Here is a 24,391-nt window from a genome sequence, read left to right on the forward strand (position 1 = left end):
CAACCTCCTCTTCGGGTCCATCATCATCCGAGTCCGACGCATAGCATCGGGAATAAGGAATGGAGTGGTCCATCTCCTCTTGCGTCCAATATTTATCCAAATCACCGATATTGTTGCAATTCATCTCGAAACCATCATCACCATCGTCATGCTCATCATACTCATTATCCAACGGAGGTCGTTGGGCAATGGGAGATTGGACAATGGGAGATTGGGTGGCCTCTTCTTGGCTCATGGGTGGAGGAGTCCTCTCTCGAACGGGGGAGGAGGGCCGGTTAAGGTCAAGCTCGATACGAGCCTCAACCGTCTTGGTTGCAAACAACTCCAAAGCCTTATCTTGTGACCCGGCCACCGTCTCCTTGTAAATGGACCAACGTTGCTCGGAGTTGATACGCATTATCTTCCAACGGGTGTGCATTCCAAACCCCACATTATGCCTTCCCTCTAGCTCAACACCATCATTTGGCTCATTCCAATTCAACTCAACCCTAACTTGTGCTACCACCTCCGCAAAGCTAGGGCTAACGTCAAACACCAAGTCAACCTCTTCCGGGTCCGGCTCTATGTTTCCCTTCAAGAAAGCATCCTTCTCCACATGATGAACATGAACAATTCTTTCCATCCCCCTAGCATAATGGGAACACATACACACATGTGTTCATTAGTTACCATAATCAACATAATCTACCCATACAAACTAGCACACTACCATTTCTTCTACTTCAACAACCCTAACATCCAACCAAATCCATCTCCACCCTCAAATCAACCAAATCCACATCTAGGGTTTCACATATAGATTGGAGCAAATACACAAAATCAATGGATGAAAAGAGGGGAAATGGAGGAGATTACCTCAAGCAACGAGTTGGGAACGATCTCCACGGACAGATCTGACGATTTGGTGGTTGATTTGGTGGGGGGGAGAGAGGGGGAGAGAGAAAACCGGGCGCCTTTGAGGAGAGAAGAAGAACAGAGGGAGGAGAAAGAAGAAGGGTCGGGCTGGGGGCGCGCGCGCGGCCCAAACTTAAGTGAATGTGTGGCGCCCTTGCCACGGGCGCCACACTTTCAAAGTGTGGCGCCGGCGAGAGCGGCGCCACTCGTGCTGCCACGTCGGATCGGGGTCACCAGCTCAGCATCGACGGGCCACGTCGGATGGGTGTGTGGCGCCAGGGCCAGGGGCGCCACATGGACATGTGTGGCGCCCGTGAGTGGGGCGCCACACAAAAGGGTTAGATCCGTGAAATAGTTTCGCCGGGGGGTCAGTCTGTGCTTTTCTTTCAGTTTTGAGTTATTTTTGTGTAAATCGCCGAGTTTTAACTAGTGTAGCACAGGTATAGAAGCGCTGTTGGGGCGGTAACTCACACGCTGTTGGGGCAGTAACTCACACGTAGTTTCCTGGAGGACTACTCCATTACTAAGGCTGGTCATAGTGGGGAGTAACTTAGACTAGTAACATATGCCATGTTACTAGTCTAGGTTACTATCTTCATAGTGGGTAGTAACTTATATGTGGTGTCATGCATTGTGTTATTTATTATGTTGTAGACTCATTTTCCCTTGGAGTGTGATGTTATGGTAACATAGCTAGTTACCACCTCACTATCTTTCTTCATTTATTGGCATGCCATGTCACCAAAATGCCTTGAGATGTATGATGTTACTAGCTATGTTACTCCCACTATGAGCAGTCTAAAGAAACAAAGTTATGCAACTGATAAATACTACGACATATCACCACCTAGAGAGAAAGCATATGCCCTGCCTCGCCCAATTTACAGGAACGTGCAACGTGTAACTCTACATAAACAAATAGTAACAACTAAATGTACACGTTGCTTACAGACAGACGTGTATCAATCCATCAAGGTAATATCAAGTGAGTATCAATTTTACACTGCTCAATTTTGTGTTCTAAATAAATAAACTGTGTGTCCATTATTCTCAGATTTTAAAAATACAAAGAACAACATGTCCCCTGAGCGGGAATATTTCCTGTTAACAGACAAAAAGGAATTCCTGATAGCAAACAAAAAGGAAGACCGAAAGATATGAACGCATTGCGATGGCCCATATCACAGCCTGGCTGCTGGGAGAAGGCTTTCATAACTCGTGACCTTGCGTAGAGACGTAAACGGGTACAGGTAAGAAGGGGAATGGAGCTACAGAAGCATAGGCAACTGGAGGGCGTGACTGAACACGAGAATGTTTCTTCTGGTCTTCCCGTTTCTGTCTAGCTCTTTCTTCATCCCGCAGCTCGGAATCATAGAGAACCCCAGCAGCCATCTCACTAGTCTGGTGGATGTTTTGCTCCTTTTGTTCGTTAGGCAACCGATGCAATATAAGTCCAGCCATTAAAGCAGGGAGATACAAAAGGCTCCCATGGAACATCCTTCTTGCACTTTTTCTAGTAGGATCCAGGACAAATGATAATGCTCCAATTGTAAGGCCCATTGTTAGAAGTGATGCTTCAAAACTGAACCACTCAGATGTTAGACCACCTACAAAACATTAGTTCCATGAGAAGATCTTCAGTTAGCCAAAGTTTATACAAGTAAAAGAAAATGAAAACTAGAAAATATATATGATTAGTACTCACAGTTATATGCAAATAACCCCAACGGCAGCATGTACAGACAATTTCTGAGTGATACCCATGCAGTTCTTTTACCAGTAGGATCAGCAAAAGAGAGCATTCGGTACCTGAATCAAGCAGCCAATCACATGTAAAGGATACAAGTCAGGTTGGTTTCACACCTGTAACTTCTACAGTAGATCTGCTAATGACCAGTTGGATAAGTGAGTTACCCTCCAGCAAGGTAGTCTTCACGGCATAGGTACGCAAGGGCCATGAAATGTGGTAACTGCCAGAAGTACAATGCAGCAGGCAGTATCATAGAATTGAGTGACACTTCAGATGCTGCTGCTGCCCACCTGTATGAAGATAAATAAGGACCACATGTCTAGTAAACATATTGAACAGCTCCCTTGATATCAATACACAAAATAGTAGATGCCTATATAGGATATGCTCGTCAGGTTATTAAGCATCATACACAACACCATGTGCAGGTATTCTATTAGACCAATGCTACATATACTGAAGGGTTTACGGAATAAAAATGTAGGGACGGAGGATAGGTGTAAAGGCTTCTTCACAAGTATATTAGCCTGGATAGATTGAAAAGCCATATGTCCAGTTACTTCAATATGTGTGTTCAGGTGGTACATCTAGATGGTTCTATGCTGCATATGTTGCTTTATTCTGACAACTATGAGTGGTTGTCTGTAGTGTCTGTAGGTGCACAACTGCACAAGGCAGCAGGGAAAATAGGCATATCTGTGAAGGCATTAGATAGGTTTTGTTGGAGATAGTTAAGTTAAGAAAAGGAATAGCTCAAGTAGTAAGTATCCTTGTTCGATATGGTTGGATCTATTAGAAAGCGTCCGGTTAAATTAGGAAGAGTTCAACTAAACTAGGAAGGTAGAGTTATGGTTTGGTCCCGAGTTTGAACTGAAGCCGGTCCGAGGATCAAGTTAGTCCTCCTATCAATCTCTCATCGACCTAGTTCATCCTCCCAACCATATGCTTATTACCCAATTCGCCATGCCATCCAGTGATCTTCATGGCGGTAGTTACTCAGGTTATTCAGTGGACAAGCCATTAAATTATTAAAGCAGGGAGCACAATAAGAACTTAAACTAGGAGGTGAAGAACATAAACTCCATATTTCAACATATAAAATGCCCCCTTCAGCATGCCAGAAATGTGTGTTCAGCAGTGGCATACCCTAGAAGTGGCGGAATGGCACCAACAACTGCTCCCACCCATGTATTGATAGGGTGTATTTGCTTCAACGGAGTGTATACAAATGCATACAGAACGAGATTGGATGCTGCAAGCCCAGCAGCTAAGCCATTAGCCTGCACAGACCTTGCCAAAAATTTGCAATGTTTAGTTCCAATAACAGAATTATAGCAACTAGAGAGGCAGTGCACACTTAAAACAAAAGTGTAATACAAGTACAGGTAAACAAAGAAGAGCCGAACCTTGCAAGCCAACAATGCTGTTCCTGCAGCTCCAACACTTGTAGCCCACATGGCAGCATGCACAGGACTAATGCGCCCTGATGGTAGGGGCCGTCGCATTGTCCTTTTCATTTTAGCATCATTCTTTATCTCGAACACCTGAAAAGGATGTAGATGCATCAAGTTCATTATTTCTAAGCGTAATAACTAGGTGTAAAATGATATTTACAAATCCTGATATAATGTAACTATGCAGGAAGGTAGGAATAAAATTTAAAAGGTTGAGATTGTGCTACAATAAACGTTAAAGGATTTAAAAAATGTGAACACAATGAATATTAGTTTAGTTAATCATCATGCTAATGGCAAAATCTGCTCCAAAAGAAGGGCATACCTGGTTGAGAGTATTGGCAGATGCTGCGACCATCATGGTACCAGTGCATGTGTAACAAAGCCCAGCAATATCTACAATGCTTCCACTCCCGAGCACATATCCAGCCCCCGATGTTGCCACAACAAGTGCGCTAAAACATAAAAATGGAGCAGATGATCAAATAACGAATTGCAAAAAAAGACAAACAATTTGTCAGTTATAAGGGGTTCCAAGATGCAAGACACAGACCATGGCAAATTCAAAAACAGAAGATTGTCCAAATATATTCCAAGGGACAGATATTAATCCATACAACCATCTCCAGAGCCCACTCCCACAAAACATTTCCATCAAAAAGGCATAAAACTAGCAGTTCTGATGCTACAAAATGAGAAAGTGGGGCATCATTTTGCTTAGGCAGAAATGGAGAATGGATGATTATGCCTACTGTCCAAGCAATTCTCACCTTGTTTTCAGATACTGTATCAAACTCATTATACAATAAAAAAAAACATAACTATTGTTAGCTAGTGCAGCCAACTTTCAATTGCATCAGAGTTGTGTTCAATGTTCTAAATAGGGGTCATTTATAAATGATGTACGTGCACTATTAATTCTATAAAAAACAAACAACTAAAATTGGATTAAATACATATGGGATATAGTTTCATATGTGAGGACAGATAACTAGAAGTTGAGTGTCATTTTAGAGGATCTGATGGCTGGAAAGAACAATGGAGACAGAACACCTTCGGACCAAGACAAAAATGAAACAATGAAATTATAGCTCATTTTTTCTGCTATAAAGTTTAGTTTAGCTTTTCCAAGGAAGACAAAACCCCTACTTGACCACTATGCATATATTGTCAAGGTGGATCAACCAAGACAGCAATGATTTGTCAGAGGCCGCTATCTCGATTGGAACATTGATACATATTTCAAAAGATGGATCTTCACCGCGTGGAGAAGTTCTGGCCAACCCATAAAACTTCAGGACATGGGTCCAAAAGAACTGAATGGTGAAGCAAAAAGAAGAGAAAAAAAGAGGTCATGTGCCTACCGAACCTCCAGCGGCCTGTTTGATTCAAAGAAAAAGTGAAGGGAATATATAGAAATAGGAATTTTTCCTATGGTGACACTATTCATCCATTTGATTCAAAGGAATGGAGAATAGGAAAAAATTTCCTTTGGTATAGATTTCAAAGAAAAAACAAAGGAGTTCTGCAATCCACTCAACTATTCAAGCCTCTTGTTTAAATTCCTATGCACAAAGAACAAGGTAAAGGCTATAAGTTGCATAATAATGACACAATCTTACCTTTGCATTTGTTTTGACCATGATTTGGTTATGCATTTTAGGTTTCCTGTGTTTTTCTTATTCCCGTGAATCAAACATTCACTTTCGCAGAATTCCTGTGTTTTCCCAATCCTACCCAATTCCTAAATTTCTCCTATTCCTACGTTTTGGAGATCCTGCGGATCAAAGAGGCCAAGTATAAAGGTGTCTACTGCATAACACCTCTGTTAAGTGTGTTTAGGTAACTTGAATAGCCTTTTGTTTATCAAGAAATCTGGGACTTCCATCCTTGCAGTTATAACAAATAGAGGTGTGGCTTTTCAGTCTGCAATACACTTACAATTCTATTTCTAGATCATACACAAAAGGCATCATATGTTTGCAGAAGAGCATCACAAGGTTAATTTCGCACAGCCAGTATCATAATTCATAAAGCCAATTTAGCACTATACACGGCACGAACCCTAAAGGGCAGTAATGAGTTCGTGCTCAACCGTAATAGATCCTAAATCAAAAAGTTGGTGGTAAATATTCATTTCCTTGGAGTTTAACGTGAGAATCGAAGAGCTAATTTTATCCTAAAAGAAAATAAATTCTTAGAACAGAAATGGTCTTCTAAAAGGAAGCGAGAGCAAATCGCGCACCTGAGGCGGGCTTTGGAGAGCTCCCAGTAGCACCCCCCGTAGTGTCGCAGTACGTCTGAGGCAGATCCAGCTACCGAAGAGACAGTGGCTGCGGCGGCCGCCGCTTCAGCGACGGTGGGCGCAGGGGCAGCGGCAGAGGGTGCGGAGCAGGCGGCGCGCGCCGAAGCGATGGGAGCGATAGCACCAGATGGGTGGCGGATGGGGTCTGCGAGCAGGCGCGAGCGGAGAGCCCTCGCGGCGGAGGCGGCCGTGGCGCCGCCTCTCCACATGGCGGCGGAGGGTACGACGACGAGGCCGGAAAGATTGGGGAATATTGATCTTTTGCAGAACTAGGGACTGATTTGTCGAAAACTTCGAAGTGTGCCCGAGCTTGGTTGCTCCTTTTATCCCACCCTTGTCAAGCCGTTCATTTCTTACAGTGACGTCAGATCTCGTTTAGTATATGGTTCTGTAAATAGGGACATGAATACACAGCCGTGAGGCCCCCAACCACCTTACTCGTATGCATCCTACCACAAGGAGATCCAAAAGCTGCCAGCCTTGATATCTACCGGACAACCACCTAGGGTGTGAAATAAATGCAAGACGTTGTCAAGAGGTTCGTTTCTAAATCCTAATACCCCTTCCGTTTTTATATGTAAGACCACTTTGTATTTTCAGCCAAAATTTTGACCAATAACTTAATCAATAAAATGCTACTCCCTCCGTTTTTATTTAGTTTGCATTTTAGGTTTAGTCAAAGTAAAACTTTATCAAATTTAATCATGAATATAGAAAAATAGCAACAACCATCATATCAAATGTATATAATATGAAAGTAGAATTGTTGACGATTCTAATAATATAGATTTTATTTTATAGGTGTTAATATTTCTTCCTAAATATTTAGTCAAACTTTATTAAATTTGACTTTGACTAAACTCATAACGTGGTCTAATTGTGAATGGAGGGAGCAAGCTATATGATACCAAAAGCATATTGTCGGAAACATCTTTTGAATAGAAATTAAATGGTGTAATTTTGATGACATATAACTCATATTTTGTTGATCAATTTGTTAGTTAAAGTTATACCTTAAAAATATGTAGTGCCTATATTTTAGGACCGGTGGAGTACATATCACTACTCCTCTTCCTCCAAAGAATATCTTCAGGCAAACAAAATTAGACAATTAGTACAAAATAGTCCCTCTCCGATCCATAATAAGTGACGGAGATTTAGTACTAAGTTATTATAATTTTTGTACTAAGTTCCCGACACTTATTATGGATCAGAGGGTAGATATTTACCTTTTCAACCAACAATCCTCATAATTAAGGAAAAAAATTAGAGTTATGTTCACACGTTATCGTATTATTCTAGAAACTACAGGTCAGTAGCAAACTAAACAGTAAAGTGTATGTTTGCTGCATACATTCCAATCAGACGTGTCTGCAATTCAAATGGGTATCGATAAAAAAATGTTCATATGACATGCCTAAATTATAAAAATCAAGACAGTTAAGTTCGCAAAAGTATCAGTCTAATTAATATTATCCATGTACATACTATCTTTACATTCTTTCAAAACAATTTTTGTAAATCTACAAGTTAAATTTTGCACGATACTAGTTGTTGAAATCAATAACAAGCGAACCGGTATGTGTTATGCGATTAACCATGCCAATTATAGCAATATTAAACATGCATTGAATCAACAACACAAAACTTTTAACAAAACCGCATAATATTAGAACAGATTTTCGCTAATAAATTATTTGTAACTCCTCGAAATAGGATTTCTCTCCCGCTTTATAAATAAAGCCGCAATGGCCGAATTGATACAAGGTGGGGAGAAGATCAAAGCCCCCAAGAGGTAACAATGCACTTTGCCGCCGCCGTCGAGACCGTGAGGTCTGGGTTTTCACCCGGAGAGGTACCACGGGGAGGATACCCACCACAGCACCCCCAAGATGGTTACGACACCCATAGACAACACCAGCATTGGCATCGAGGCGTTGTGCTTTCGCTCGGAAGCATCCTCACACCACGCCCGAGAACTCAGCTGCCCGCTGCCCCCGAGATAGGTTTTCGAATCGCGATCTGGGAGCTGGCAAAGTCGAAATGATGCCAACACCAAGATCCCCCATCGCCCGCTCCACGCCATCCCCATGATGGAAGAGTGGGACCACCCGCCGTCGCCACGAGCACGCCCAGGGGCGCGCCGTCTCTATGCCGATGTCGGAGCTCCGCGCCGCCACGCCCGACACCCAGCGCGGCGCCCTCACCGGCAGCGGACGGCCCGCGCCGCCAGCACCGCGCAAGGGAGAGGGAGGCCCGGCGACGCCCTCTAACGGTGGCGAGGGGAGGGGAGGTGAGAGGAAGGGTGTTGAGGGGCGCCGCCAAGGGGCTCTCGGTCGCAGGCGAGCGCGACGCGAGAGCTAGGGTTTCTTACTAGCAGGAGCATGTGTCCTACAACTATATTCAATTTATCTCAAACTTCATATATTCTGTTCTGGTTGATTAATAAAGCACATACGTTCTCTTAAAAAAATACCAAATGACCGGGTTGTGCCCTTAATCACCGGTCCAGGATGTGTCAAACGAGATTCAAGCTCGTGGTACACGTCTGGCCAGCTGCACAGACCAGACCAAATTTAATTCCTGTACCACCTGTCCAGCAGTTACATTAAATTTTCTACGCTTCACCTCCTCCATATACGCATGTATTGCAATGTATATTGATACTCAAACAATTGTTAAAGACTAGCATTAATTGCCCAAGAAGTCACCACAGCCACACACTTTATCGTGAGCAAACGAGCCCGAGCGCCATTCGTCCGCCCACCTGATTTGTTGCCAACAATCCATTTTCTCCTATTTACTGGGCTAAAAAGCTGGCGTGGGCAAAAGTGGGTCATTTTAAATCTACAAAAACGATGAGTCGGTTTAAAATATGCTGAATACGAAAAAGATGCACGAATCAATTCCCACGAATGATTTTTTAGTTTCGTGGAGTATTTGAATGGTAATTTCGTGTCCTATTTGAAGTTTTTTTTTGGCTGATTTTAGTCAAATTTGTCTTACCGTTCACGTGTTTCAAAATTCTTTCGACGAGTAGCTTCATCTCACTATCGCCCACCATTTTTATGTTCATTGTTCTCCATTTTGACATTCGTATACCAGTACATCTACGTCTTCCTAGTATATTGTATGTACTTGTCTACTTATTTAGGAATGTCGAAACCAAAAAGTTTGAACACGAAAGTAGTGCGAAATGGTAAGGTGAAGCTACTCCCTGAAGAAATTTTGAAATGATCTACCGTGTGCGGAAATCTTTTATCTCTAAATAGGAGCACCCCACTACCTAATTTTGCTATCTTCTCGTGAGGCCACGTCACCCTCTATTTCCGGCAGGCTGCGCGAATCGTGTTTGATAGCTACTTCCCTGTCAGTGTTCCTGCATTTTGGTGGTCAGTACGTCCTTATGTGGGCTGGACACCGAGACGCCCCTAGGTGGGCTGGAAGAGGCATGCCCCATTGAGCCATTTACTCCTTCCAGGTTCGTCCGAGAAAAACACTACCCTCAGGCAAAAAAAAAGAAAGGTGCGTCCCAAAGAAAAGTACTCCGCCGTCACGACCTACGGCCTCCCGAGCAAAATGCGCCGCCGCGACCTACTGCAAGGATTCATCGACCATTATTGCCTATAATTGCGCAAGAAACTGCTCGGATCTAGGGAGTCGCCGCGTCCATATTTAAACCTACACGTGTAACCATTGTGCTGGTAACCATGGTGACCCAGCGCCTCTGCCTGTTCGCCTCATCATCTTGGACACAGACAGGTAGTTCTCTGCCCCCGGGTGATTTGATTGGATTTTCTTTGGATTCTCAGTAATGCGCACTGAAGCCAGTCGCGCCTTTATTGGATCTCGATTGGATTCGGCGTCCTGGTCGCTCAAGCAGGGAGGAACCGGATCTCGATCGGATTCGTCGTCCTGGGAGCAACTTCCTTCGAATGTGGAAACATTAGCTGCTTCCGTTGGTACACAAACTCTCAGATCTTAACTCTTAGTTTCAGTTTAAAAATTTTAAGCACATGCATCCTCTGTTTTCGTACTCTATTTCGTCGCATGTATTGTTCCCGTGGAATCGCCTCTGAAATTTATTTGTTACATTGGAATTCTCTCCCACTGAATCCTTCATCAAATGAATTTTGTAAAACAGGTTGGCTAGAGATCAAAACAACCCACCATGCTTTATTTGTGGGTGTGTGCTTTGCAAACTACCTAATTTTGCTGTCTTCTCGTGAGGCCACGTCACCCTCTATTTCCGGCAGGCTGCGCGAATCGTGTTTGATAGCTACTTCCCTGTCAGTGTTCCTGCATTTTGGTGGTCAGTACGTCCTTATGTGGGCTGGACACCGAGACGCCCCTAGGTGGGCTGGAAGAGGCATGCCCCATTGAGCCATTTACTCCTTCCAGGTTCGTCCGAGAAAAACACTACCCTCAGGCAAAAAAAAAAGAAAGGTGCGTCCCAAAGAAAAGTACTCCGCCGTCACGACCTACGGCCTCCCGAGCAAAATGCGCCGCTGCGACCTACTCAAGGATTCATCGACCATTATTGCCTATAATTGCGCAAGAAACTGCTCGGATCTAGGGAGTCGCCGCGTCCATATTTAAACCTACACGTGTAACCATTGTGCTGGTAACCATGGTGATCCAGCGCCTCTGCCTGTTCGCCTCATCATCTTGGACACAGACAGGTAGTTCTCTGCCCCCGGGTGATTTGATTGGATTTTCTTTGGATTCTCAGTAATGCGCACTGAAGCCAGTCGCGCCTTTATTGGATCTCGATTGGATTCGGCGTCCTGGTCGCTCAAGCAGGGAGGAACCGGATCTCGACTGGATTCGTCGTCCTGGGAGCAACTTCCTTCGAATGTGGAAACATTAGCTGCTTCCGTTGGTACACAAACTCTCAGATCTTAACTCTTAGTTTCAGTTTAAAATTTTTAAGCACATGCATCCTCTGTTTTCGTACTCTATTTCGTCGCATGTATTGTTCCCGTGGAATCGCCTCTGAAATTTATTTGTTACATTGGAATTCTCTCCCACTGAATCCTTCATCAAATGAATTTTGTAAAACAGGTTGGCTAGAGATCAAAACAACCCACCATGCTTTATTTGTGGGTGTGTGCTTTGCAAACTACCTAATTTTGCTGTCTTCTCGTGAGGCCACGTCACCCTCTATTTCCGGCAGGCTGCGCGAATCGTGTTTGATAGCTACTTCCCTGTCAGTGTTCCTGCATTTTGGTGGTCAGTACGTCCTTATGTGGGCTGGACACCGAGACGCCCCTAGGTGGGCTGGAAGAGGCATGCCCCATTTAGCCATTTACTCCTTCCAGGTTCGTCCGAGAAAAACACTACCCTCAGGCAAAAAAAAAGAAAGGTGCGTCCCAAAGAAAAGTACTCCGCCGTCACGACCTACGGCCTCCCGAGCAAAATGCGCCGCTGCGACCTACTGCAAGGATTCATCGACCATTATTGCCTATAATTGCGCAAGAAACTGCTCGGATCTAGGGAGTCGCCGCGTCCATATTTAAACCTACACGTGTAACCATTGTGCTGGTAACCATGGTGATCCAGCGCCTCTGCCTGTTCGCCTCATCATCTTGGACACAGACAGGTAGTTCTCTGCCCCCGGGGGATTTGATTGGATTTTCTTTGGATTCTCAGTAATGCGCACTGAAGCCAGTCGCGCCTTTATTGGATCTCGATTGGATTCGGTGTCCTGGTCGCTCAAGCAGGGAGGAACCCGATGTCGACTGGATTCGTCGTCCTGGGAGCAACTTCCTTCGAATGTGGAAACATTAGCTGCTTCCGTTGGTACACAAACTCTCAGATCTTAACTCTTAGTTTCAGTTTAAAAATTTTAAGCACATGCATCCTCTGTTTTCGTACTCTATTTCGTCGCATGTATTGTTCCCGTGGAATCGCCTCTGAAATTTATTTGTTACATTGGAATTCTCTCCCACTGAATCCTTCATCAAATGAATTTTGTAAAACAGGTTGGCTAGAGATCAAAACAACCCACCATGCTTTATTTGTGGGTGTGTGCTTTGCAAACTACCTAATTTTGCTGTCTTCTCGTGAGGCCACGTCACCCTCTATTTCCGGCAGGCTGCGCGAATCGTGTTTGATAGCTACTTCCCTGTCAGTGTTCCTGCATTTTGGTGGTCAGTACGTCCTTATGTGGGCTGGACACCGAGACGCCCCTAGGTGGGCTGGAAGAGGCATGCCCCATTGAGCCATTTACTCCTTCCAGGTTCGTCCGAGAAAAACACTACCCTCAGGTAAAAAAAAAAGAAAGGTGCGTCCCAAAGAAAAGTACTCCGCCGTCACGACCTACGGCCTCCCGAGCAAAATGCGCCGCTGCGACCTACTCAAGGATTCATCGACCATTATTGCCTATAATTGCGCAAGAAACTGCTCGGATCTAGGGAGTCGCCGCAAACATATTTAAACCTACACGTGTAACCATTGTGCTGGTAACCATGGTGATCCAGCGCCTCTGCCTGTTCGCCTCATCATCTTGGACACAGACAGGTAGTTCTCTGCCCCCGGTTGATTTGATTGGATTTTCTTTGGATTCTCAGTAATGCGCACTGAAGCCAGTCGCGCCTTTATTGGATCTCGATTGGATTCGGCGTCCTGGTCGCTCAAGCAGGGAGGAACCGGATCTCGACTGGATTCGTCGTCCTGGGAGCAACTTCCTTCGAATGTGGAAACATTAGCTGCTTCCGTTGGTACACAAACTCTCAGATCTTAACTCTTAGTTTCAGTTTAAAAATTTTAAGCACATGCATCCTCTGTTTTCGTACTCTATTTCGTCGCATGTATTGTTCCCGTGGAATCGCCTCTGAAATTTATTTGTTACATTGGAATTCTCTCCCACTGAATCCTTCATCAAATGAATTTTGTAAAACAGGTTGGCTAGAGATCAAAACAACCCACCATGCTTTATTTGTGGGTGTGTGCTTTGCAAACTACCTAATTTTGCTGTCTTCTCGTGAGGCCACGTCACCCTCTATTTCCGGCAGGCTGCGCGAATCGTGTTTGATAGCTACTTCCCTGTCAGTGTTCCTGCATTTTGGTGGTCAGTACGTCCTTATGTGGGCTGGACACCGAGACGCCCCTAGGTGGGCTGGAAGAGGCATGCCCCATTGAGCCATTTACTCCTTCCAGGTTCGTCCGAGAAAAACACTACCCTCAGGCAAAAAAAAAGAAAGGTGCGTCCCAAAGAAAAGTACTCCGCCGTCACGACCTACGGCCTCCCGAGCAAAATGCGCCGCTGCGACCTACTGCAAGGATTCATCGACCATTATTGCCTATAATTGCGCAAGAAACTGCTCGGATCTAGGGAGTCGCCGCGTCCATATTTAAACCTACACGTGTAACCATTGTGCTGGTAACCATGGTGATCCAGCGCCTCTGCCTGTTCGCCTCATCATCTTGGACACAGACAAGTAGTTCTCTGCCCCTGGGTGATTTGATTGGATTTTCTTTGGATTCTCAGTAATGCGCACTGAAGCCAGTCGTGCCTTTATTGGATCTCGATTGGATTCGGCGTCCTGGTCGCTCAAGCAGGGAGGAACCGGATCTCGACTGGATTCGTCGTCCTGGGAGCAACTTCCTTCGAATGTGGAAACATTAGCTGCTTCCGTTGGTACACAAACTCTCAGATCTTAACTCTTAGTTTCAGTTTAAAAAATTTAAGCACATGCATCCTCTGTTTTCGTACTCTATTTTGTCGCATGTATTGTTCCCGTGGAATCGCCTCTGAAATTTATTTGTTACATTGGAATTCTCTCCCACTGAATCCTTCATCAAATGAATTTTGTAAAACTGGTTGGCTAGAGATCAAAACAACCCACCATGCTTTATTTGTGGGTGTGTGCTTTGCAAAGATTGGCAAGCCTTGAAAATTCTGTGAGGAATCCTGGTACTCATTCAATCCGACGCCGTCGCTGAACGGCTACCGGAACAGGCGATTTTTTGTGCCCGCGTCTTTGTCTACATGATGTTCTGCAGGTCATCCCTCAATACCCGTTTGCTGATGAAGACGTGATGTATGGATTATCACGCTTTTAGGCAAATACAGTTAGACAATACTGACAGTGTTTCTTATGGCATTCCAGTCATGTTCAATCTTGAAAAAAAAAATACTTATTCCAGGCTGAAAGTGTTGATTAATTTTCTTTGGCTCGGGTCTAATTAGGCATGAACAAAAAGTACAGACATGAAGAAGAGTATTGTATTTCCAAGCAGATTTGTTTGGTCAGATTTGTTAAAATGGTTTTGTAAATATTGGTAATTCGTGATTCATGTATGCATATGTTTAATGATACCACTATAAAGATATGGATACTTCATCGTTCATGGATTATTTGGTAGTTCACCGTCCTTTGTTTTTTCATATATTGAAGTTTAGTCTTAGAAAATACTGTGAATGGTCTAGATATATTTATTGTTCGTTTTCTCAACCCATAGTGCTCAACAGATTAGAATGACAGGAGCCTCCTCAATGTGAAGGTTGTATGAGGTTACTCTCACTCTCTCACACACACATACACACAAATTGTAGGAAAAAACACAATCAGTAAAAACAATTAGTAATAAATTAATCAGTGTGAATTCAATAGTCACAAAATGACGTAGTTTTTTCATATAAACATCCATTTTGAATGTATTGTAACAATCCCTTGAAACAATCATGGATCATCTATATAACAGTAAAAGTCCAATTTTATTCATTCATATGAAAGAAATACAACTTTCATGCTACAAGCTTCTCTCACCTGTGATACATGAAGGCATGAAGCTACAACCAGGGAAAACATTGCTATTTCTATTTCACATTGCTACCTTAATGTACAGTTAACTATCGAGGGCCACCACATATGTATTTGCACATTCAACTCACGGATGCACAAAAGTTAGCAAGATGAAAACCGAGGCAATACAACAAAAAAGTGAAACCGAATGACCACTTCATCAAAACTTCAATAGAGGGGAGCCAATACATACATTCACGTGCATACATTGCAAGCAATTTGGATGTGGTCATCCGTTCTTCACAGTTGAATACATCAAAAATGGAAAACAACATGTCACGAGCACCCTTTAAAATTATGATTGCACTCATCAAGCACCTACATCATGTAATAAACCTTTAATTACCTACACTGTTTCGCGTGAAAAGAATGACAACGCTATGAGAGTCATCACTAAAATGAATCCCGCTGCAACGCGCGGGGTATTATCTAGTTTGATAAAACTTGACCACAAATGGCTCAAAAAGGAACACAAAACCGAGTTTGAAACACTCGGGAAACGACGAACCAGTGATGGGAATGAAATTACAACATCGAGGCGAATCTTTTCCATTTCAATGTAGACCTTATCTCAAATCGATGAATGGTTAGAAAAATTAGAGGTGATTATGATTGAACTAGTTTAGTTAACTAGATCCCTCCTCTACATGCACACTACCAATCGAACCGCCTCTCCTTTCTCTACTCGAGTCCAAGTAAAATTGTTAGCATCCAAACATAGTGATAAAGTTGGTCCAAGCCTTGTTTCTACTCATACAGTAGCTATTGTGCCAACTTGCACGAGAGGGGAAGAAATGGAGGAATCTTTGTTTGCAACCAAACAGGCCCTAGTAGTTTGAGGATTCTCCCCGAGTTAGTTTGGACCTTGATGATTTATTTTCCTTGTGATAGGTTGGGCCCGTGTGCAAAGACGATTTAGATAGTGCCGAAAATAAGTAGTATAACCAATTTACAGAATGCCGAAATAAATTAAAAAGATTAGAAAATAACCCTAGCTAACTAGAGCTTCTCTCATTGCCGGTCCTTTTTAATTGACTCAAATTTAGTACAAAGTTATACTTAATCAGAGTCAATTGAAAGAGACCGGAGGAAGTACTTGTCATCTTCGTTGTCGATGAGGTCGATGAAGACCCGAGGCACCCGAGGCCACGACAGGTGCTAAAGGTGTTGAGGCATCGACGATAGTGTTGGTGTAGGAGGAGGGGCTGCTGCTCGTTGGGCGCCTAGGAAGGAAGTGGATGTGTCCTTGGTGGCGGTACATGGTAGGAAGGACGCGGCACGGGCCACGGTGACCAAGTTGGCGGTATCATGTTCGAGACATGCATGGACAAGCTCATGCCCTCCTCCTTTGAGAGGCCGGGAGGCATGACCGCCGAGGCACAACGCGGTGGCGCGTGTGGCGGTGGCGGTGGAGGCTGCTTCTGCGAGGCCTTCATGGTCAGCCTCATCGTCTCCTCCTCATCCATGTCTTACGGCATGAGGGGGAGCTTGTCCACCTTATCTTCCTCCTTGGCCTTCTCCGCGAGGTACGCCAAGTAGTCGAGGTAGTCCTCGGTGTCATCCTTCACCAGCTCGAGCAGCATGGGAACCCTCCACCTCTCCCCCTCCTCCTCCTTCACCGGCTCGAGCGGAGCGGTGTAGTTGTACAGGTCATCGCCGGGGAACCCCTCCCAGCGCCTCGGATCCCATTCGAGGTGGCCGAACAAGTCCCACATTGGGGAGTCAACATCGTATGTCGGGTCGGCGAGGAGGTTTGGCTACAAGAGGCCCCTGCGCAGGCAATCTCCTGTCGCCGCTCTCGTCCCTATCGTGGCACCAGCGACATGGGAACCCTCTGGTGGCTAAGGCGCCAGCCACCGGGAAGGTGGACGTCGGTCCACCCAGGGGCGCATGGCTTACGCTTGCAGCATAGGGTGTGGGCCACGTCGACGGTGATGGAGACGCGGATGCGTGGCTTCTTGTTCTTCTTCACCGTCGGCGACTCAACCTCGGGGTCATGCTTTGCCTACTGCCATGGCCATCCCTTGCCCATGTCCGATGAAACGGAAAGTGAGCAACTAGAGGGGGTGAATATGCACTACACAATTTTTATCCTTTTCAATTTTATGGCGGTGCAAGAAGTAAAGGTGGAAACTTGAAAGTAGATGTGAACCTATATGATGTGATGCGAACAAGATAAGGAAACAAAAAAGTAAAAAAGAGTGAGGTAAAAATAAGCAAGACAACCGGGGAGCGGGTGGAGACGAGACGCGTGAGATGTTTCTCGTAGTTCCTTCCCAAGGGAAGTACGTCTATGTTGAAGAGGTGTGGCACCACGAAGGTTGCGAACCGCCACAAAGGCATCACCTTATTCTTCGTTGAGGACACCACAAAGGCCTACCCACTTCTCCACTAAGCAAGGCCGGTTGAGGCGGCTAACCTTCACACGAGGTTGGGGCAAGACTCCACATACAACTTGGAGGCTCCCAACAACATCAAGAGCTAGTACAAACCAAATCTAGCCTCTAGATGAAGTCTCAACAAGAATCTTGACCAAGGAAATCTAGGGTTTCCAAATCCACAAAGGAAAGGTTGGGGGTTGATACGTCTCAAATGTATCTATAATTTCTTATGTTCCATGCTAGTTTTATAACAATACTCACATGTTTTATTCATACTTTATATTATTTTGATGCATTTTCCGGTACTAACCTATTAACAAGATGCCGAAGGGCCAGTTCCTATTTTCTGTTGTTTTTGGTTTCAGAAATCTTACACAGGAAATATTCTCGGAATTGGACGAAACAAAAGGCCACGTTCTTATTTTCCAGGGGCTTCACGGAGTCCGAAGGAGAGACGAAGGGGGCCACGAGGAGCCCACACCATAGGGGGGTGCGGGCCACCCCTTGGTCGCGCCACCAGGTGGGGACCCCACCTCGGGACTCCACCGACATCGCCCCTTCGCCTATATATGCTCCCAGATGTGAAAACCCTAAAACAACTGACGATATTCCACGAAGAGTTCCGTAGCCGCCGCCATCGCGAAGACAAGTTTCGGGGGACAGAAGTCTCTGTTTCGGCACGCCGCCGGGACGGGGAATTTCCCCCGGAGTCATCTCCATCGACACCACCGCCATCTTCATCACCATTGCTGTCTCCCATGATGAGGAGGGAGTAGTTCTCCCCCGAGGCTGAGGGCTCTACCGGTAGCTATGTGGTTCATCTCTCTCTCCCATGTGATCTTTATGTGATCATGAGCTTTGTATCGCTATTAATCTATGTGCTACTCTAGTGATGTTATTAAAGTAGTCTATTCCTCCTCCATGATGTAAAGTTGACACTGTGTGCATCATGTAGTACTTGGCGTAGGTTATGATTGTAATCTCTTGTAGTTTATGAAGTTAACTATTGCTATGATAGTATTGATGTGATCTATTCCCCCTTTCATAGCTATTGGTGACAGTGTGTATGCTATGTTAGTACTCGGTCTAAATTGTAACGGTCTATTATGCACTCTAGAGGTTACTTTAATATGAACTCTGGACGTTGTGGAGCTTGTTTACTCCGGCTTGAGGTGTGCTTTGTAGCCCTACACAATGAATGGTGTTTGTTATCCAACACGAGAGTGTTTAAGAGTAGCATTTATTTATTCAGTTATGTGATCATTGTTGAGAGTGTCCACTAGTGAAAGTATGATCCCTAGGCCTCATTTCTAAGCATTGAAACACCATTTCCAACAAGTTCTGCTACATGTTCGCTTGCTGCCATCTTTATTTCAGATTGCAATTACTACTTATACGCATCCATATTACTTGTATTTCACTATCTCTTCGCTGAACTAGTGCACCTATACATCTGACAAGTGTATTAGGTGTGTTGGGGACACAAGAGACTTCTTGTATCTTAATTGCAGGGTCGCTTGAGAGGGATATCTTTGACCTATACCTCCCCGAGTTTGATAAACCTTGGGTGATTCACTTAAGGGAAACTTGCTGCTGTTCTACAAACCTCTGCTCTTGGAGGCCCAACACTGTCTACAGGAATAGAAGTGTGCGTAGACATCAAGCTATTTTCTGGCGTCGTTGCCGGGGAGGTAAGGTAAAAGGTATTCACATCCTCCGACTACTAAGCTTTGTCCTAGCACTGTTGCCGGTGTGTGAGTGCTCAAAGCTATTTCCTTTAGATCCCGCAATTATATCTTTTTGTTTCTTGTTTTTATTTTCACTAGTTAGGCTTAATGGAAAACAACAACAAAATTAGAGATCTTTATGAAATTTATATTGAATTAGGACATAATATGTTTGAAGAGAGAATTAAAAAACCCATGGAACTTTGTTTGCAAAATAGTTGTAGCAATGTTATTAGCATGAACTATTTGAACACTATTATTGCTAATGCTATGGAAGAATTTAAGCTTGGGGAAGCTGGTTGTGATATTTTTAGTCCCCTAAGTTTTGAGGAGAAAATTTTCTTTGATGATACTTTGCCTCCCATTTATGATGATTATAATGATAGTGGTATTTTGGTGCCACCTACTATAGAGGATAAAGTTTATTATGATTATACCATCCCTGCAATTTATGATGATTACAATGACGGTTGTGATAGTTTTACTCCCACTATTACTAATAAAATCTATTATGCTTATGTGGAGAGTAATGATACTTTAATGCATGTGAATAAGAATGCTTTATGTGATAGTTATATTGTTGAGTTTGTTCATGATGCCATTGGAAATTATTATGAGAGAGGAAAATATGGTTGTAGAAATTTTCATGGTACTAAAACATCTCTCTACATGCTGAAAATTTTGAAGCTACTCGTGTTTTATCTTCCAATGCTTGTCACTTTGATCTTCATGAATTTATTTGTGTACAAGATTCCTATGCATAGGAAGTGGGTTAGACTTAAAAGTGTATCTTATTTACTTTTGATGCTCTCTTTTGCTTCAACTCTTATTTCTTGCGAGTGCATCATTAAATTTACTGAGCCCATCTTAATGGCTATAAAGAAAGCACTTCTTGGGAGATAACCCATGTTTTTATTTTGCTACTGTTTTGTTGTTTCTTGGAAGTTGTTACTACTGTAGCAACCTCTCCTTATCTTTATTTTATTGCATTGTTGTGCCAAGTAAAGTCTTTGATAGTAAGGTTGATACTAGATTTGGATTTCTGCGCAGAAATAGATTTCTAGCTGTCACAAATTTGAGTACATCTCTCTGTAGGAAACTCAGAAAAATCTGCGAAAATTCATGAGTGATCCTCAGATATGTACGAAACTTTCATTCAAGTTGAGCTTCTTCATCTGAGCATGTTAAGTGCCTCTAAAAAATTCGTCTTTACGGACTGTTCTGTTTTGACATATTCTGCCTTTTATTTCACATTGCCTCTTTTACTGTGTTTGAGTGGATTTCTTTGCTCCATTAAATTTCAGTAGCCTTGGGTAATGTCCAGAAGTGTTGGGAATGATTGTGTCCTTTCTGAACATGTGAATTTTTGATTATGCACTAACCCTCTAATGAGATTACTTCGAGTTTGGTGTGGCAGAAGTTTTCAAGGGTCAAGAGAGGAGGATGATATAATGTGATCAAGAAGAGTGAAAAGTCTAAGCTTGGGGATGCCCCCGTGGTTCATACCTGCATATTTCAAGAAGAATCAAGCATCTAACCTTGGGGATGCCCAATGCATCTCCTTCTTCATCAACAACTTATCAGGTCACCTCTAGTGAAACTATATTTTTATTCCGTCACATCTTATGTGCTTTACTTGGAGCGTCTGTGTGTTTTATTTTCATTTTGTTATTTTCATTCTCTGAATAAATTCGGATCCTAGCAATCCATGTGTGGGAGAGAGACACGCTCCGCTTTTTCATTTGAACACTTGTGTTCTTAGTTTTACTTTTAATGTTCATGGCAAAAGTAAAAGCTGCTGCATTTATTGCTATTTGGTTGGAAACAGAAAATGCTTCATGTTAATTGGTATATGGTCTTGAATAATTTGATACTTGGAAATTGTTTTGAGCTCTCAAATAGATCATGTTTAAGCTCTTGGATTATGTAGTTTGAACCTATTAGTGGATAATTACTGTAGAGCTTGTTGAAATTTGGTTTGCATGATTGGTCTCTCTAAAGTCCAGATATTTTCTGGTAAAAGTGTTTGAACAATAAGGAAGACATTGTAGAGTCTTATAATGCTTGCAATGTGTTCTTATGTAAGTTTTGTTGTACCGGTTCATACTTGTGTTTGCTTCAAACAACCTTGCTAGCCAAAGCCTTGTACTGAGAGGGAATGCTTCTCGTGCATCCAAAACCTTGAGCCAAAACTTATGCCATTTGTGTCCACCATAACTACCTACTATGTGGTATTTCTCTGCCATTCCAAGTAAATTGCTTGCGTGCTACCTTTAAAAATTTCATTCCTTGTCTTTGCAATATATAGCTCATGGGAAAGTAGCTTAAAAACTATTGTGGTAAAGAATATGTCGCTTATGTATCTTATTTTTATAAGTTGCTTGTTGAGCGGTAACCATGTTTCTGGGGATGCCATCAACTGTTACACTTTTGTTGAATATCATGTGAGTTGCTATGCATGTTCATCTTGTCTGAAGTAAGGGTGATTTGCCATGAGTTGAATGGTTTGAGTATGCATATTGTTAGAGAAGAACATTGGGCCGCCAACCAAAGCCATGTATCATGGTGGAAGTTTCAGCTTGGACATTAATCCTCAATCTCTTATGAGAATATTATCGGTTGTTGAATGCTTAAGCATTAAAAGAGGAGTCCATTATCTGTTTTCTATGTTGTCCCGGTATGGATGTCCTCAAGTTGAGATTTATCAAAAATGAGAAATCAAATGCGATCTATCTCCTTGGACCTTTGTACAGGTGGCATAGAGGTACCCTTTTGTGACACTTGGTTGAAACATACGTAATGCAATGATAATCCATGGAAATCCGAGCTAATTAGGACAAGGTGCGAGCACTATTGGTATTCGATGCATGAGGCTTGCAACTTATAGGATGTTTTATGCATAACACATATGAATTATTACTACCGTTGACAAAATTGTTTCCATGTTTTCAAAATAAAAAGCTCTAGCACATGAGTAATCCCTGCTTCCCTCTGCGAAGGGCCTTTCTTTTATTTTATGTTGAGTCAGTTTACCTACTTCTTTCTATCTTAGAAGCAAACACTTGTGTCAACTGTGTGCATTGATTCTTACATACTTGCTTATTTGCATTAATCATATTACTTTGTGTTGACAATTATCCATGAGATATACATGTTGAAAGTTGAAAGCAACTGCTGAAACTTATATCTTCCTTTGTGTTGCTTCAAAACCTTCTATTAAGAATATATTGCTTTATGAGTTAACTCTTATGCGAGACTTGTTGATGCTTGTCTTGAAAGTACTATTCATGAAAAGTCTTTGCTATATGATTCAGTTGTTTAGTCATTATCTTTACCATTGCTTTGAATCATTTCATTCATCTCATATGCTTACAATAGTATTGATCAAGATTATGATAGTAGCATGTCACTTCAGAAATTATCCTTGTTATCGTTTACCTACTCGAGGGCGAGTAGGAACTAAGCCTGGGGATGCTTGATACGTCTCAAACGTATCTATAATTTCTTATGTTCCATGCTAGTTTTATGACAATACTCACATGTTTTATTCATACTTTATATCATTTTGATGCATTTTCCGGTACTAACCTATTAACAAGATGCCGAAGCGCCAGTTCCTGTTTTCTGCTGTTTTTGGTTTCAGAAATCTTACACAGGAAATATTCTCGGAATTGGACGAAACAAAATGCCACGTTCTTATTTTTACAGGGGCTTCACGGAGTCCGAAGGAGAGACGAAGGGGGGCCACGAGGAGCCCACACCATAGGGGAGCGCGGGCCACCCCTTGGCCGCGCCACCAGGTGGGGACCCCACCTCGGGACTCCACCGACATCGCCCCTTCGCCTATATATGCTCCCAGATGTGAAAACCCTAAAACAACCGACGATATTCCACGAAGAGTTCCGTAGCCGCCGCCATCGCGAAGACAAGTTTCGGGGGACAGAAGTCTCTGTTCCGGCACGCCGCCGGGACGGGGAATTGCCCCCGGGGTCATCTCCATCGACACCACCGCCATCTTCATCGCCATTGCTGTCTCCCATGATGAGGAGGGAGTAGTTCTTGTCAACACCCGGATTTTTAAGTCCGGATGCCTATTATGTCATACATCGCAATCCCAGGAAATTGTTGTTGCGAGGCATAATAGTTAAGTATCACAGTCATCATTCATTACAAACCATAATGTCTTACAAATTGGAATCACATGATCCATATTACACGAATAGTTGATCTAATGATCAACGAACAAACACAAGTTCATAGCGGAAGCAGAAGATACAAGGACTCTCTAGTCCACAGGCCAACGCTTGACGTTAGAAGCTCCTAGTTGTGGTAGACGTCCTGCTGATCGTCATCCTCGTACTGCTGCTCGGCTTCATATTCTGGCCATTTGAATAGCCAGGGACAAAGCCGTGAGTACTTTAAGTACTCGCAATCTAATACTAATGTAAGTACTAACATTACTAAAGAGAGTGTTCTAAGCTCTAAGGTTATTTGCATAAAGCCAATTTTAGTTGAGAAACATTTTAGTAACAAAACTCCACATGTGCTAACTAACTCAAGTGGGAACATTAGGGTCATTCCCAGAACTCTGTTGTGATTTAAGTTCAAAGTCACCGTTCAAGTTCATGTTCAAAATCCACCAGTCACATAGATATAAATTCTGATGACGGAAACAGTATGGCCTTTCCAATTGTCCATATCCGCGGACGCGGCTATTCAAATAGTTCTACACTCTGCAGAGGTTGCACACTTGTGCCACAACATTTGATTACATCCGTCAGGGATAAAACCCCGAATAATCGTAACTCAGTACGCGGATCATCAACCGTTAACCTTTCACTTACACACCCTAGTATAGGCACCTCTCCCCATGAGCTTGGCCTCCCGGTGAAAACCAACTGTTAACCCGGGAACTGCACAGGGCTTCGCCGTACAATTCACCTCAATTCACATCATTCTCAACAACGGAGGCAGCCTCAAGCGTAACCCCTATGACGTGTGTTCAGAGGGAACCCATACTAAGACGCATAAATTTCCAGCTAAGCCTTACCCATAATCAGGTATTGTGGG

The 24,391-nt window shown here is 43.3% G+C and overlaps 1 protein-coding gene across 1 annotated transcript; it reads right to left on the reverse strand.

Annotated features, from left to right (window-relative positions):
- Positions 1-1,816: 1,816 nt before the first annotated feature.
- Positions 1,817-6,679, reverse strand: LOC127327092 (protoheme IX farnesyltransferase, mitochondrial). The gene is made up of 7 exons (XM_051353875.2): positions 6,344-6,679; positions 4,424-4,553; positions 4,051-4,188; positions 3,791-3,924; positions 2,809-2,934; positions 2,600-2,703; positions 1,817-2,501 (listed from the first exon to the last, which is right to left on the reverse strand). Exons 1-7 carry the CDS (start codon positions 6,610-6,612, stop codon positions 2,104-2,106), a joined length of 1,299 nt encoding a protein of 432 aa, XP_051209835.1. The 5' UTR covers positions 6,613-6,679; the 3' UTR covers positions 1,817-2,103.
- Positions 6,680-24,391: the final 17,712 nt, after the last annotated feature.

The sequence above is a fragment of the Lolium perenne genome, chromosome 3 (assembly GCF_019359855.2).
Source record: "Lolium perenne isolate Kyuss_39 chromosome 3, Kyuss_2.0, whole genome shotgun sequence".
Taxonomy (NCBI): Eukaryota; Viridiplantae; Streptophyta; class Magnoliopsida; order Poales; family Poaceae; genus Lolium; species Lolium perenne.